This window comes from Alosa alosa, chromosome 11 (genome assembly GCF_017589495.1).
Source record: "Alosa alosa isolate M-15738 ecotype Scorff River chromosome 11, AALO_Geno_1.1, whole genome shotgun sequence".
In the NCBI taxonomy this organism is placed as follows: domain Eukaryota; kingdom Metazoa; phylum Chordata; class Actinopteri; order Clupeiformes; family Clupeidae; genus Alosa; species Alosa alosa.
In genome coordinates this window covers 5,996,253-6,010,771 of record NC_063199.1, presented here as the reverse complement: position 1 = coordinate 6,010,771, position 14,519 = coordinate 5,996,253, and the positions used below count along the sequence as shown (strand labels likewise).

The 14,519-nt window shown below is 41.0% G+C and overlaps 2 protein-coding genes across 6 annotated transcripts; one reads left to right on the top strand and one right to left on the bottom strand.

Annotated features, from left to right (window-relative positions):
- The first annotated feature begins 708 nt into the window (after positions 1 to 708).
- On the top strand, positions 709 to 4,942 carry ankrd34c (ankyrin repeat domain 34C). The gene is made up of 2 exons (XM_048257755.1): positions 709 to 1,130; positions 2,264 to 4,942. The coding sequence occupies exon 2, from the start codon at positions 2,297 to 2,299 to the stop codon at positions 3,887 to 3,889; it is 1,593 nt and encodes a 530-aa protein (XP_048113712.1). The 5' UTR covers positions 709 to 1,130; positions 2,264 to 2,296; the 3' UTR covers positions 3,890 to 4,942.
- Positions 4,720 to 13,164, bottom strand: si:ch211-107o10.3 (uncharacterized protein LOC407663 homolog). Of its 5 annotated transcripts, none has more exons than XM_048257759.1 (8): positions 12,993 to 13,163; positions 12,808 to 12,877; positions 12,317 to 12,467; positions 12,001 to 12,192; positions 11,559 to 11,720; positions 11,257 to 11,373; positions 9,082 to 9,286; positions 4,720 to 6,290 (listed from the first exon to the last, which is right to left on the bottom strand). In XM_048257759.1, the coding sequence occupies exons 3-8, from the start codon at positions 12,426 to 12,428 to the stop codon at positions 6,194 to 6,196; spliced, it is 885 nt and encodes a 294-aa protein (XP_048113716.1). In that variant the 5' UTR covers positions 12,429 to 12,467; positions 12,808 to 12,877; positions 12,993 to 13,163; the 3' UTR covers positions 4,720 to 6,193. The 5 variants fall into 5 exon arrangements, with proteins under 5 accessions (XP_048113716.1, XP_048113715.1, XP_048113717.1 ...); XM_048257758.1 differs by having other exon boundaries at positions 12,317 to 12,457; XM_048257760.1 differs by having other exon boundaries at positions 12,317 to 12,432.
- Positions 13,165 to 14,519: the final 1,355 nt, after the last annotated feature.

The window sequence follows — 14,519 nt, the reverse complement described above, 5'->3', positions numbered from 1 at the left end:
CCTTGGACGGTATGCACTATAAATGTCAGAGATTTTAGAATTTACACACTCATGCACAAGGAGAGTTGTATGGACCCTTGGCTTGTATTGCTCTCTATGGCAATAAGTGTCTTATGGATGCTATTGTAAAGTGCATGATGGGAATGTTGAAATGAGGAACAGAGATTGGTTTTTAGTGTAGTTATCTGAATTAACACACAAATACTGAAAAACTCAGTCATAGCTACGTTATTTGACTCTCATTTGGCATCATTGAAGGTCAGATCTAGAGGACCGTAAGTATGTCTTAACTTGTCCATGTTGGGAAAATATCAAACTGCACTGTATATCAGCTCATAATAGATTATCCAGTCATAATTGGTCATACTAGTCAAAGTTAAGTTACCCGACAGAAGGCATGAGACAGTGAGGTATTTTTTAACTGTCATCTTTCTTGGAAATAATAAACAGCTCAAAAGATTAGGGCTGTTAAAGTATCTGATTTCATGTACTTCATTTGTGCTTGTTAAGTGCATATCCCTAGTTATAATAACAACCATCATTCATAATTAAAGCCAATTCTATAACAACCACAATGTCTGCAAAACAGTATACCAAATGTGATGCTAATTGACAAAATATTTATTCTAAGCCATGTCTCTCTGCCATAAAATAATGTATCTTCCAACGAATAAACAGACTGTTAAAACTTCAAATTTGTTAGGGTGAAACTGTTTTTGTTTGTTTTTCTATCAAAAATAGATATTCGGCTACATAGATTCTCACCAGACACCGTTTATTTTGGTAGGTTCTGACGTCAACGAAATGCACGTTTCATTCACCAAGCAAAAAAAAAGAGAGAAGTTATTTATAACCCAAACGTCTTGGGGTTGTGGTTCTTGTGTGCGCAGCGAGGAATGCAGCTATTGGGCTCATCTGCTACGTCTCCATAACAAAAGCGAAGGTGCTAGTGCGCCATGGTGCTCTAAAATAGCACAGCGATAGACCTGTTTTGAACTATAAAGGGAATGTTCTTTAGATCTACGGCGCACCATCCGGAAATATTTCTTTAACATTTTGTGAACTATTTTAAACAGCGTTTAAAATTAAACATGGACATTCAGAAAATGATATATCCGTTTTCAAAACAGGTAAGACGTTTTTGAGTCACTTGTGCAATTTAACATGTTAAGATTCGCGTTGTATATGTTTAACAGGTTAAGATTTACGTTGTCTGAATCTTCTGTGATCGAAGAACATTGCCGACAATAGTTGTGTTCATTCTTTCATGAAAAACCTAATCCATAATTGTGTGGATGTCTTTGCGATATTCGAGAAGATCGCAGTAGCCTAACTTTCCAACTTTAATAAATCAATATAACGCACACTTGTTTTGAAGGACACTATAAATACATCAGAAACATATTTTTCGAGATAGAATAATGTATACTGTTGGTTGTTGAACACTATTATAAGTGTAGCCTATTCAAGTAACGCACCAGAGAGCGCAGGTTTGGGTCTCTCCAAACGCGCATCAGATAAGGGATAAGCACCTTGGAGAGGGACATTGCTAGAGCTCATACACATTTTAACTTAACATAAATGGTCTTTCTGCTCTACCGCATCTTTTCATTATTAGAAAAACATCACTCAAAGTAACATCCTGCAGAACAACAGGTAACATTCTGCAGAACAATTAGATCCGCAACATGTCATATTACATCAATATTTTAGGATTACTACGTCTGGTCTCAACTGTGAATCAATACATCTGCACAGTGCAGATATCACAGCTTGACATTTGCACGTGAGGGCTCTCACTAGAGAACGTGTCTGGAGACGTCTCACATGCTTATTAACAGTCAATGAGTAGAAACGACACGACGTACATTTTATGTTGATTAGACTGTGTTTCTAGTTCTTCGTTTTCACAGTTCTTTTAACTTTTAATGAACACTGAAATTAAAGTTCGGTTCATACCTGTCTAACCTGATATCCTGATCATGGATGCAGCTGGTGAAATGCGTGCGCTGCATATACATCGCCACCTGGTGGACGTACAAAGTCAGTACTTGATTCTTTGAGAAAACATCTCTCATGCTATTAATATCACATAATAAAATCAGCCTGGGAGAGAAAAGGAAATCATTATATCTGGGATATCTGTCTATGCTAAAATGGTCCTCTCCTCTGTGCTAGGTCAAAGCCTGTGATTCAGTGAGTCAATGAGTCAGTGGTCGAGAGTGCTGTGTATCAGTAGCAGCAGGTTGTTGTTGCATTGCAGGACTGAGCGTGATCTCGGCGGGCAATCTGGGTGATGGACGACATGTTGGAGCTGCGGACGGATGGCAACTCGCTGCTGAAGGCAGTATGGCTGAGGCGCCTGCGGCTCACCCGTCTCCTGCTGGAGGGAGGCGCCTACATCAACGAGAGCAACGACCGTGGCGAGACTCCGCTTATGGTGGCCTGCATGTCCAAGCACTCCGACGCGCAGAGTGTCAGCAAAGCCAAGCTGGTCAAGTATTTGCTCGACAACAAAGCCGACCCCAACATTCAGGACAAGACGGGCAAATCGGCGCTGATGCATGCGTGCAGCCACCGGGCGGGCCACGAGGTGGTGTCGCTCTTGCTGACCAACGGGGCCGATCCAAGCCTGGAGGATCGTGGCGGAGCCTCAGCGCTGGTCTATGCCATCAACGCGGATGACAAAGAGACTCTCAAAGTGCTGTTGGATGCATGCAAAGCCAAGGGGAAGGAGGTAATCATCATCACGACAGACAAGTCTCCATCTGGGACCAAAACCACAAAGCAATACTTAAATGTGCCCCCTTCCCCAGAACTGGATGAGAGGTCATCGCCGACGCTATGTGCCTCCCCCTCCGACATTGAGCTGAACCCTTTGTCTTCGCCAAGCAAAGACGAAGAGCTCAATATGGTTTTTCCTTTCCAGTCCCAGTGGAAATCCAGTGCCAAGCCCCCCAACGGCCCACCCTCCCCGCCCCGCAAGCCGGCGAACCCCAAACGCGCGCGCCTCCCGCAGCTGAAGCGCCTCCAGTCCGAGCCATGGGGCCTGATCGCCCCCTCCGTGCTGGCTGCCGCCCAGGAGGAGAGCAAGAGAGCCAGCTCCGACGAGGAGGTCGTCTCGGGCATCAACGGGCTGACCGTCTCCAGGCGAGCCCCCCTGTCGCGGAACAACAGCGTGGACGGCAAGGAGATCACATTCCCTGCTGTTGGCGAGCAGCCGTCCAAAATCTCCCCCACCTCCCCGGCTTCTCCACTGTCCACCTCCTCCAAGGTGTCCTATGACAGATCCCTGGCCCAGCACCAGCCCCTGGCTCGCCGCAGCACCATCCCCATCGAGCAGGAGAGGTCTGAGGGCACTGGCCCAAGCGCTTCGGCCAGCCTCAGGGACACTGTGTACCGGAGGCGGCTGGGCAACGACCACTACGACTCGGACTCCCAGCTCTACGCCGACTCGGGAATGCTCGACTCGGCCAAGGTGCCGCTGGAGCGGCGGAAGCTCAACACTTCGCCGCTGGCCATGCTGACCAGCTCGCGCGAGTCCCTGGACAGCAACGCCAGCACGTCATCCCCTTGCACGGCACGTCGCCGAGCGCCAGGCCTGCTGGAGCGGCGCGGCTCGGGCACCCTGCTGCTGGACTACATTTCCCACACCCGCCCGGGATACCTACCGCCCCTCAACGTCAACCCCAACCCCCCTATCCCCGACATCGGTGCCTGCAGCAAGCCCTCATCGCCCCTCGCCACGGGGATTCGGTCGATAGCCCCGGTGGCGCCGAGCTCACCAAAGAGAGGCAACCTCAAGAGCAAGAAGAAGCTGGTGAGGAGGCACTCTATGCAAGTGGAGCAGATGAAACAACTCTACGACTTTGAGGAGCTGACCCAGTAGGACCAACTTACCCCCTTTTGTCTCCATCTATCTATCTATCTCTCTCTCTCTCTCTCTCTTTCTCTCTCTCTCTCTCTCTCTCTCTAAGCCTTTGACAGTCTTGACAGATGTTAAGAGTTACATGGAAACCAGCACATCCTGCGAAAACAAGGTTGAGTTTTGAGATCATGTTTCCTCAGCTCCCTGAGGCCTGTCTGTACTGAACCAAAAAAAGAAGGAAAAAAAAAGAAAAGTGAGAGAATAAGTGCTGTTTCACGTAGCGGCTGGCTGGCTCTGGACAGGACCTGGCCCTAATCTGTCAGACACTTAAGCACATCTAACCCAGATCAGGCTCAGAACTGCTCCACAGTCCACAGCTATGTAGGGTAGAGCTGAGCAGAGCTTCAGGCACCTGCACCGAGGAACTCAAAGGAAAGCTGCTGGGTATGTTCACTCACAGACTCAAACTGGGGTTATGTGTCCGAGAGATTACAGTATACTCTCGCCACTTGTAGCTATCAGTCTAAATTGGAATTTAATGTGCTTTAATGTGATTGATACAGATATGTGTTATCTACTGACTATAGTCTAAAGTAACCATGTTTTATGTGCCTACTACACTGAAGTCACCCTATCCAACCTACTGAATACTAATTCAAAGTAGATAGCCATAGCACAAACGGCAAAACACTTTGACTGTACATAGAATAATGTCACATACAGACCTACTGAGCTTCACTGTCTGGAGATATGACAGAAGAAGATTTTAGTATTTAATCTAATGACTAGTAGTGTTAGGCTGAACCAAAGAAAAAAAGAGATTATAAAAAAGAAAATAATAAAAAGAATTCTCAAATATGTAACACCATTTATTAATACATTAGATATATACAAGATGATTTTCTGGTGAGACCAAGAAGCAAATGAAGTTGTCATTAAGTATGTGAAAATAATTAGCTGTCCAGTGTTATAAGATCTTGCCAGGATATGTCACCATTGTCTTTTTTAATGTGCATATTGACATAGGAAAGTACAAATCCTAACAAAATTAAATGACCTCTGACAAAAAAAAAATCTGATAGTGTTGAACTACTCGCTAGTTATAGTCACTATGCTATTGCAATCATGAAGCCTGAATAAGAAACCACCAATAAGGTTTTGCCTGGTCATACAGGGTTTTGAATCTGATATGTCACCTTTTCTCGTCCTTGATGGAGCTCTTGTGTTGAGTAAAAGGTTGAATGTTTGTAGCAAATTAGTAAATTAGTGCCTTCAGGTCTTTGTTATTGTTTTTAACAGGTTTAAAATGGTTCACTGTAGTTTGCAATTAAAAGCATACAGCTTGTGTATCATGAAGAGAAGTCCCTAAACACATACTGCATATTTGTGTTAAATTTGCCAACAGAATTGTCGGCTTTAGCTGTTGACTCTACATCAACATATCAAGCACATGGTTTGAAGGTTAGCTGGCTAACTTGTTCAAACAGTTTGAATAAATATCTTTTGTCTTACATGGTACATACTGTAAGAGTCCAAAACACAAATGTATTTTGATATTGGTCTTTAAACGCACAGCCTAAGAATTTGTCATACTGAGCAGGATGCAGATATTCTGCTGACAAAGTTCAGCGAAGCCATTTGATCTTAAATACAGACAGCATCAATATGAAAGGCATGCCTTAATTAAAAAAAAAAAAAAAATTATAGGACTTTAATGTCTCACATTAACAAATATTCAAAATACCTGATTGGTTCATATTTCAAAGAGGATGAAATAGTCTTTGGGTTTTTGGCATTTATTAACTGACGGTCATTCTAAATCTAAATATGGAGATAGCTAACAACATTGTGTTCTGTATATCCTAGTGCATAAGAAAGTTATAAAATTAACAAGAAATGATGTGCTTGTTCTTTCCAAAAAAAAAGAAGTAATGTGATTTGTGATTTGAATACTTAATATGCTTAGAAACTACCTGACATGATCTTAGAAGGATAGTAAATCACACACTGATATCCCAGAGAAAATGTGAAATTATCACACGGCTTCCACACGACTCAACTGTGAGACATTCAACTGGTTGTTTGACTCATGTTTACACCATATGATACATAGTATTTTTGTATGTAGTAGCCTGTATATTTTGAATAAATGTCTGTAACATTACTACTCTATTCTTGGCTATGTCACAAATTAAGATGATTACTGGATACTTTTGTCCACCATACTTTTGACCAAGGGTGAGTCAACCTAGAGACTGATTGTAAAGACCAGACTGGGTGAAAAAGGTTAAAAACCAACCCCCAAGGGTCGCCGTGCTCCACGCATTAGGAAAGTCCAACCATGGAGGCACTCATGTCCCAGAGTTGCCTGGCAGCCTCGTCATCCTGTCCTTGGGGTGCTACAGGTTTTCGCTCACAGTCACTGGAGGGGGATGGGTGATTGGGAGGGTTGAGAGACAAAGATGTGATCAAACTGTAATCAGTATCTATCTATATCTACTGTATATATTCAATATATATATATATACACACACACAACGCCAAAACAGAAAAAATTAATTGGGACGTTGTGTAAAATGCAAATAAAAACAGAATGTCATAATATACAAGTCTCGTAAACCCATATTTAGCAGCATAAAGGACATAGACAACATACCAAAAAAAAATGAAAATTTGGACTATTTCATGGAAAGTATATGTTAATTTTGAATTTGATGCCAGTATCATGTTTCAAAAAAAGTTGGGACGGGAGCATGTTTACCACCGTGCTGCTTCACCTCTTCATTTAACACAATTCTGTAAATGTTTAGGAACTCAGGAGACCATTTGCTACAGTTTTGATAATGAAATGTTGTCCCATTACTCCACAATATAGGATTTCAGTTGCTCAACAGTATGGGGTATTCTTAGTCATGCTTTTCATTTAATCATGCACCTAATTTGACAAATCAGGACTGCAGACAGGCCATCTTAGCACCTGGACTCTTCCTCTATGGAGAAATACTATTTAAATATATGCAGAATTCATTTTGGCATTGTTTTCCAGAAATATTCAAGGTCGTCTCTGGAAAAGACATTGCCTGGATGGCAGTATATGTTGCTCAAAACCTGTATACATCATTCAGAATTGATTGTGCTGTGCCAAATGTGCAAGATGCCAATGCTGTTGGCACTAATGCTCCTCCAGACCGTCATAGATGTTGGGTTTCGGAGTGAACACTAAAACAAGTTGGATAGGTTGAATACTTGGATAGGCCCTCTCCTCTTTGGCCCAGATGAGTCCTTGATTTCCAAAAAGAATGGCAAACTTTGATTAGTCTAACCACAGGACCTTTTTCCATGTTACCTCAGTCCATTTTAAACAAGCTCAGGCCCAGATAAAAGGGTGGTATTTTCTGTATAATGTCTCAATACAATTTTAGCTGTTACAATGTTGGCTGCAGTTTTTGAATTGATATTAAACTGCGCACATAGACAAAGGTTATCAGAGATTTTCCTGAGCCTATACAATGACAGGTCTGTTAACAGGTCTGGTATTGATGCAGTGCCATCTGAGGTCCAAAAGACCACGGCCATCCAATGTGTTGTCTTTCCCTTGTTTGCAAAGATTTCTCTGGATTCTCTGAATGTTTTAATAATATTATGTCCTGTAGATGATTAACTCCCCAAATACTTCACAATTTCATGTTAAGAAGCATTAAAATGACATAATTTCATTATTTGTGCACGCAGGTTTACACATAGTGATGAATACCCCTACATCCTTACTTCTAAGAGACCCTGCCTCTCTGGGATGCTTTTTCATACCCAATCGTGTTGCCAGTTGCCCCAATTAGTTGTGAAACATTCTTCGTTTGTTTTCTTTATCATTACACAACTTTTCCAGCATTTTATTACCCCAGTCCCAACTTTTTCTGAAACATGTTGCTGGTATCAAATTCAAAATTAGCATATATTTTCCACAAAATAGTCAAATCTGTCATTTTCAACATTTGATATGTTGTCTGTGTCCTTTTTGCAACTAAATATGAGTTTAAGAGATTTGCAGATTATTACATTATTTTTTTATTCATATTTTATACAACGCCCCAAATTTCTGTTTTGGGCTATATATATAGGCCTATATACATATATATATATATATATATATATATATATATATATATAGCCCAAAACAGCAAAAAATTTGGGGTGTTGTATAAAATATGAATAAAAATTATATATATATATATATATATATATATATATATATATATATATATATATATATATATATATATATATAATATATTAGTGATGTAGTACTCGAGACCAATTTCTGCTTTCTCGGTCTCGTCTCGGACTTGTTTCTTCAAAGACTCGGTCTTGACTCGGTCTCAGACCACAGTGGGAGGAGAAGGACTTGTAATTTCAGACCCGAGTCCTCGAGACCAACGCATTTTTTTATGTTCTTATAAAAAAACAGACAACACATAACAACAATAATAATAAAATGCAATGTTGACCGGCATTATTTGAAAATGACATCCCATGGTGCAATGCAAAGATACAGCCGTCAGAGCCATTTATTTATCTCTATGGCTCTGCTGCCGGTGAGTGTCTGTAGGTCAGCATAGTCCATATTAAGACGTTAAGACTGCTCCTCTAAACAATTCCCAATCTAGCTTAGTCTGTAGGCCTAACGGTTGATTATTAACTGGGGTGATATTAAATTATGAATATGAAAACTGAATTTTTTTTATGGTCTTGGTCCTAAAGGACTCGGTCTCGACTCAGACTTGCTTCCTCAAAGACTCGGTCTTGACTCGGACTCGACTGTATTTGAAAACCAACAGACTCGGTCTCGACTTGGTCTCGACCCTTTAAAGACTCGGTCTTGACTCGGACTCGGCATAGGCGGTCTCGTCCCCATCACTAATATATATATATATATATATATATATATATATATATATATATACACACATATTTATATTGTTAGTGAGATAGATTAATAGATTTATAGTGTTATAATATTGACATAATGTACATATGTATTAGAAAGTCCTTTTCTATACTCTTGCAATCTAGCCTCACGGTGACAAAATATCAGTCCATCTCAAATTAATATTGTAACATGCACAAGGTAGAACGTCTGTAATGACGTTCCCAAATTCCCAACAAATTAACACCTGAAGATCATACCAAGGACTAAGTTGTACTGTATGTGTCACCTGTAGTAGAGCCCACTCTCGTTGGCCAGACTTTCCTCCACAGCACAGTAGATGGTAGTCTGCGCTCCCTCTTTGGGAGTCTTGATGAGTAGCAAAAAGGGCTGGTACAGGATCCTCTTCCACAGGGCCAGCTTGGGCCAGAAGTGCCGGCCCAGCTCAGTGTGGATGATCCCCGGATGCAGACTGTACACAGTCACCCCAGTGCCTGTGGGTGGGGACAAACAAAAACAACAACAGGGAAATATCAACCATGTCTGGCATAAGATGACCAAGTCACCTAGAGCCCTTGAGAGCCTTTGTGCTTGAGAGTTGAGCCCTTGAGAGCCCTTGTGCCTGAGAGAAGAACAGCTCCATGGAGGTACACTGTACACCAAAATGACACAACATAAAAGAGACAAAAATGCCACCCTTTGTGCTGATGTGAAAGAGTGGTCTTCAGCATTTAATGCAACAGCATATACATTTGTCTAAAAGCTATACAGTATATTAAAAGTTAATGAGACTGATTTTTTTTTCTGTGACCAAATTGTAGGTCATTTTGTGCTGCCAAACCACATGCTATGCATGTAGAACTGGGCCTTCGATAATCCAGGAGGACAACAGTGACCATTATGCCACATGAATGGGGAGTACATTATCAATTTATCACAGTAGGTTAGGGCCTCCCGCATGGGTGGAATAGACCCTTTTGGCAAGCTGTTTGTATCCCTGAAGTAAGGTTATTCCAGTCAATTCAACCAGGGCCCACTCACTTAGGTCTCTGTTTAGGGCTTCAGAAGACATATTTGTACTCAACATAGGCTCTTAATTTATTTTTCTTATTGAGATAAGTAGAAAACACTCACAAAAAGCAATGAACAGAAAAAAAATTCTTTCAGGGTTAGAACAGCAGATCATTTTGGATCTCATTTTCAGAGCACCCTAACACACATACACATACCCAACATACAAGATTTTTTAATATTTGTTTCTTTGTTCTCCATGATCCCTTCTTTCTAAAAACACCAATTTGACTTGTCTTGTGCAAATCTTTCTTTTTTATTTTTAAAACAACACAAAATGCACCATTGAGATCAATATGTTTTGTATAGCTTTGATGTAAAGAGTAAATAACCAAAGGCAAATTGTGCTCTGACGTGATCACCTGAGAGTACCTAAGCAGGGGTGAGGATATGCTTTTCAATTTCAGTGATTCAGTGATTTCAGTGCCACCTGTCGTTACTCTACAAAACATATTGATCTTAGTGGTTTCCCATGTTCAGGGTGGAAAATAAAAAAGAAAGATTTGCATAAGACAAGTCAAATTGGTGTTTTTAAATCATGGAGAATAAAGAAAAAAATATAAATAAAATCTTTGAAGGACAGCTATGACCATGCAGGATCATCCAGACCAAACGTGACAAATTTGCTATATACTATTCCTATGTATGTACCAGCATGCAACATTTGAGCCTCCTACATGGTTTAGTTCTTGTGCTATGGGCTTGTGAACTTTGACAAAGAAAAGAGGCCAAACAAAATCGACACCCCCCTCCCCCCCCGTAAAACTGGCTGTATCTTGGAAAGTATTGATCTTACATAAAAGTAATTTTACAGTGTGTCTCCTGGGTAACATAGGTACACCTGGTCATTTTTTCCAAATTTTTTGAGACCTAAGTGCGTGGGCCCTGTTTGAATTGACGTGGAATGACCCAGTACATATACTGTCGTTAGACGTACGGTAATTAGTTTTACCGTACAGATGATCATTGATCTATTGTTGCAATAATAATCCTGCTCAGTATGAGGTTCAGACACAAACATATACACATGTAACGGGAGTGTTTTGCTCTCCCTAAATATACTCTGCGTTGTGTTTTTAAAAGAAAGGTTGAAATAATACGTGACGTTCAAACTGGGTCTTACTGAATTAGCTTATTGCTCATACAGAGGCTATCACATCCAAATGCTCCTGTTGCATGGTATCAGACAAGGGACCCCTGGGGCGGTGGCATCCACGTCACACCTACACAACACCCCCTTATCCCTACATTCCCGTGGGGAAATTTAGGGAAACAACATTAACCCTGCTACACACACACACACACACACACACACACACACACACACACACACACACACACAAAATACACACTTTAACCTAAAAACTCTGTATAATTAACTGATGTGGCTTACCTTGTAGTCTCTTGGATAGCTCTCTAGAGAACAACACATTGGCCAGTTTACTTTGCTTGTATGCCTTCTGGGGAGTGTAGTCTTTGTCCAAATTAATGTCATCAAAGTACATTTCAGCTGTTGGTAAGAGATTTAAAAGTTAAGTTTAAAAAAACAAAAAAACAATGCAATATAGCACCTAAAAAGAACACTTCCACAAAAACATCCAAATATAAAAGGCAAAGTAGAACAGCTAGAACCATTTTTCAGTCAGCCACCAGGCAATGATGAACAAATAAATTGTTTGAGCACAGATCACAAACCTCTTTCATGCGCCAGACTGGAGACGTTAACGATGCGACTCGGTGTGGATTTCTTCAGCAGGTCTAACAGGCAGTTGGTTAAAAGGAAGTGGCCCAGGTGGTTGACCCCAAACTGCATCTCAAAGCCGTCCTGTGTCTGCCATTTTGGACAGCTCATGACACCTGTGAGCACAAGCTAAATTCAACTCGGAACCTCCTTAAACCATTAAACATACATGGCCAGAGCCATAAATCAACTGTGAGCAAATCAAAAGAAATGGGTTTACATTACTATTTCTTTAAATGTGTGTGGTACATTCATTGGAATAATGGATCAATCATGTGTGTTTAATAGAGTACAAAATAAAATGTTATTTTGCAAGGCAAATATTTTGTAAATAGGGTTCTCTACTTACATAAAGAATATGAAGAGCCCACCACTGCCCTGGTGGTAAAAGTGTACCTGCATTGTTGATGAGGATATCCAGTCTGTCTTCGGTCTTAAGCACATCCTTGGCCAAATCTCGAACTGACTGCAATGATGCAAGATCTAACTTTTTCACCACTACATCGCCATTACCACTTCTCTCCTTGATATCTTCTGCAGCAAACGTGGCTTTGGCCAAGTCCCTACATGCCAAGATGACACGGGCCCCTATATGATGACAGCACGCAATTAGGGATTCAAGAGTATCACAACTATCATAATGTATGCTATAACTTGTAACATACACAATGAGCATACAAAGGAAATGTGAGAGCCAACAGTGATCCTTCACCTCTGCTTGCGAGGTCAACTGCAGTCTCTTTTCCAATCCCTGTGTTGGCCCCTGTGATGAGGACAGTCTTCCCATCCAGCCTGGCTGGGCTGCGGCACACCCCTCCTGCCATCCATCTGCGCAAAGTAAACAGTCCCAGCCCTATGAGAGACTGGTTAGTATCAACACGTCTCTTTGGGATTTACTGTAGAAGCTGGGTGCTAATGGTATGATATAAGAAATATTACCATGCATGCAATAATCATGCAGACTATCATGTTTTGGGTGCAGACTGCAGATGATGCAGACGATCATGTTTTGGCAGTAATAAGGTTTTAAAGATACTAAACAGGATTTGTCAACATGTCCATTTAGACTAGCCTAGCATAGTGTTGTTAATGTTACAGCTAAGGTGCTTAGAGGACCCAGATATTATGGGACAGCAGATAATTTTTTTTACTTTGTTTTAAAATGAATCGAGCATGCTTTGTTTGAGATTAATTTAGGCCTACCTGTGAGTGTAACCACTGCTATTCCAGTTGAATGGTTAACAGCAAAGGTCCTTACTGCTCTGGTAAAGTTCTGCATAATGTAGCATGCGGAACTTCAGATTGTGTAAAAGTAACTTGACCTGTAGACTAGCGTCTTTTGAGGCTGAGGTTAACCAGGAAAGTTAAGGTTGTGTAGCGATTCTCACATGTCACTGTCGTTGTTGGCGTTCGTACCGATTCGGTTCGCCCATTAATTTTGTACACACCCACTCCTTGTTCAGTGAAATAATAAATAAACACTGAACGCAGTCTACGCACGCTGACGGTCAAGATAACGCGCTCTTATCATGACCGTGATGTAACAACCTTGCCAAACGTGCTCAGCGGAAACGAGAAGGCTATGGGTGTGACGCATTTTGAAAACGAAATTGATTGGCTCAGATACAATAAATGTAAAATATGACATTTAATTAAAAAAATATATTACATCTGTAAGTACTTTTAACAGAATATTCTGAAGTTATAAACTATGCAATTTCCGTTCAATCCAAGAAAAGCGGAAGTTTAACAAATCAATTCCCTGAGCAGCTATATATTTTACCAGCAGAGGGAAGCAAAGCATTTTGTGCTCCTTGGAGTGGCACCAAAAAGTATGTAGTGTGGAGTGCACATTGGACCAATCTTCAGATTGGTAAATGTCTTTTTTCTGTTTATAGAAGGGGGAGGAAAACAATTAGGCTACCCCAAATATTTTTGTTGGCCTATAGAAACATAGACATAGCAATGGAATGCTATACTGGGCATTGTTATTTGAGATTGTAATCAACACATATATTGCAAATTAATTATTGTACTGGGGGAAATTAACTAACTACCAAACCTACCAAACCTAATCTCACAAACAGCTAATTTAACCTAAACATCCGTCAAACCCATCACCAGGGTAATCTTGCAAGTGACAGCAATATGTCAATGTCAACTTGTTCGTTTTGGCTCTGACCCATATGCACTCTAACTGGTCTCACATGAGCAAATAGCTAGTGTTTAAAGTAGCAATCAATGATATAGGGTCATGTTGACTTGGCCTACCGCACAAATGGTGAGCTGTAATGTTTTGATCAAAATAATGTTGCAGGCCATTGTGAAAGCTGGACAAGGCTAAAACTTTGAGTGTTAGGATTTTGTCAGTAAAAAGTTAATGGTCACCAAAACCCAAGAAACTTGTGGGTTTAGCCTGGGTGAACCAAATGACCAAAAACCCAGGATCCGATCACAATCACTTGTTCGGCAGGGGGTGGGCTTTATATGCTGACAGATAGAGAAGTGTTCAACACAACCAGGCCTAATCGCTGCGCTGATGGCGACAGGGTTAAACAGATACAGACGTATATTTTCTTTGGAACTGTGTAAACAACTGCACTTTAAAGCTTGGTTACAAGAAAGATGTGTTTGCTGCACTTCTGAAATTATTTGGTAAGAATTAAATGCACAAATAGAAGTTTACTTTCACTGCTGGTTACGTCTCTGGATGTCAAAAGTCAATCAAGTCTTTCCAGACCCACTCAGTCTCAATATCAGTTTAGGTTTGAGAAGCAATCTGGTGTTAACCAAGCTATCGTGGGTTAGCACCCATGTAGTACACATATAAATGTGATATAACAGGCAGCCCTCTGCCACCTATTGATATGTGTGTTTGAGGGTGTGTGTGTGTGGGGTGGGGTGGGGAGGGGGGG

What these genes read in the sequence shown, in the direction of transcription:
- ankrd34c (XM_048257755.1), top strand. Translation starts at nt 2,297, where the DNA reads ATGGACGACATGTTGGAGCTGCGGACGGATGGCAACTCGCTGCTGAAG.
- si:ch211-107o10.3 (XM_048257756.1), bottom strand. Translation starts at nt 12,883, where the DNA reads ATGCAGAACTTTACCAGAGCAGTAAGGACCTTTGCTGTTAACCATTCA. An exon ending in TATCCTCATCAACAATGCAG is followed by an intron (nt 11,721 to 12,000) that starts GTACACTTTTAC and finishes TTGTGCTCACAG; the next exon opens with GTGTCATGAGCTGTCCAAAA. An exon ending in GAGAGTGGGCTCTACTACAG is followed by an intron (nt 6,291 to 9,081) that starts GTGACACATACA and finishes ATCCCCCTCCAG; the next exon opens with TGACTGTGAGCGAAAACCTG.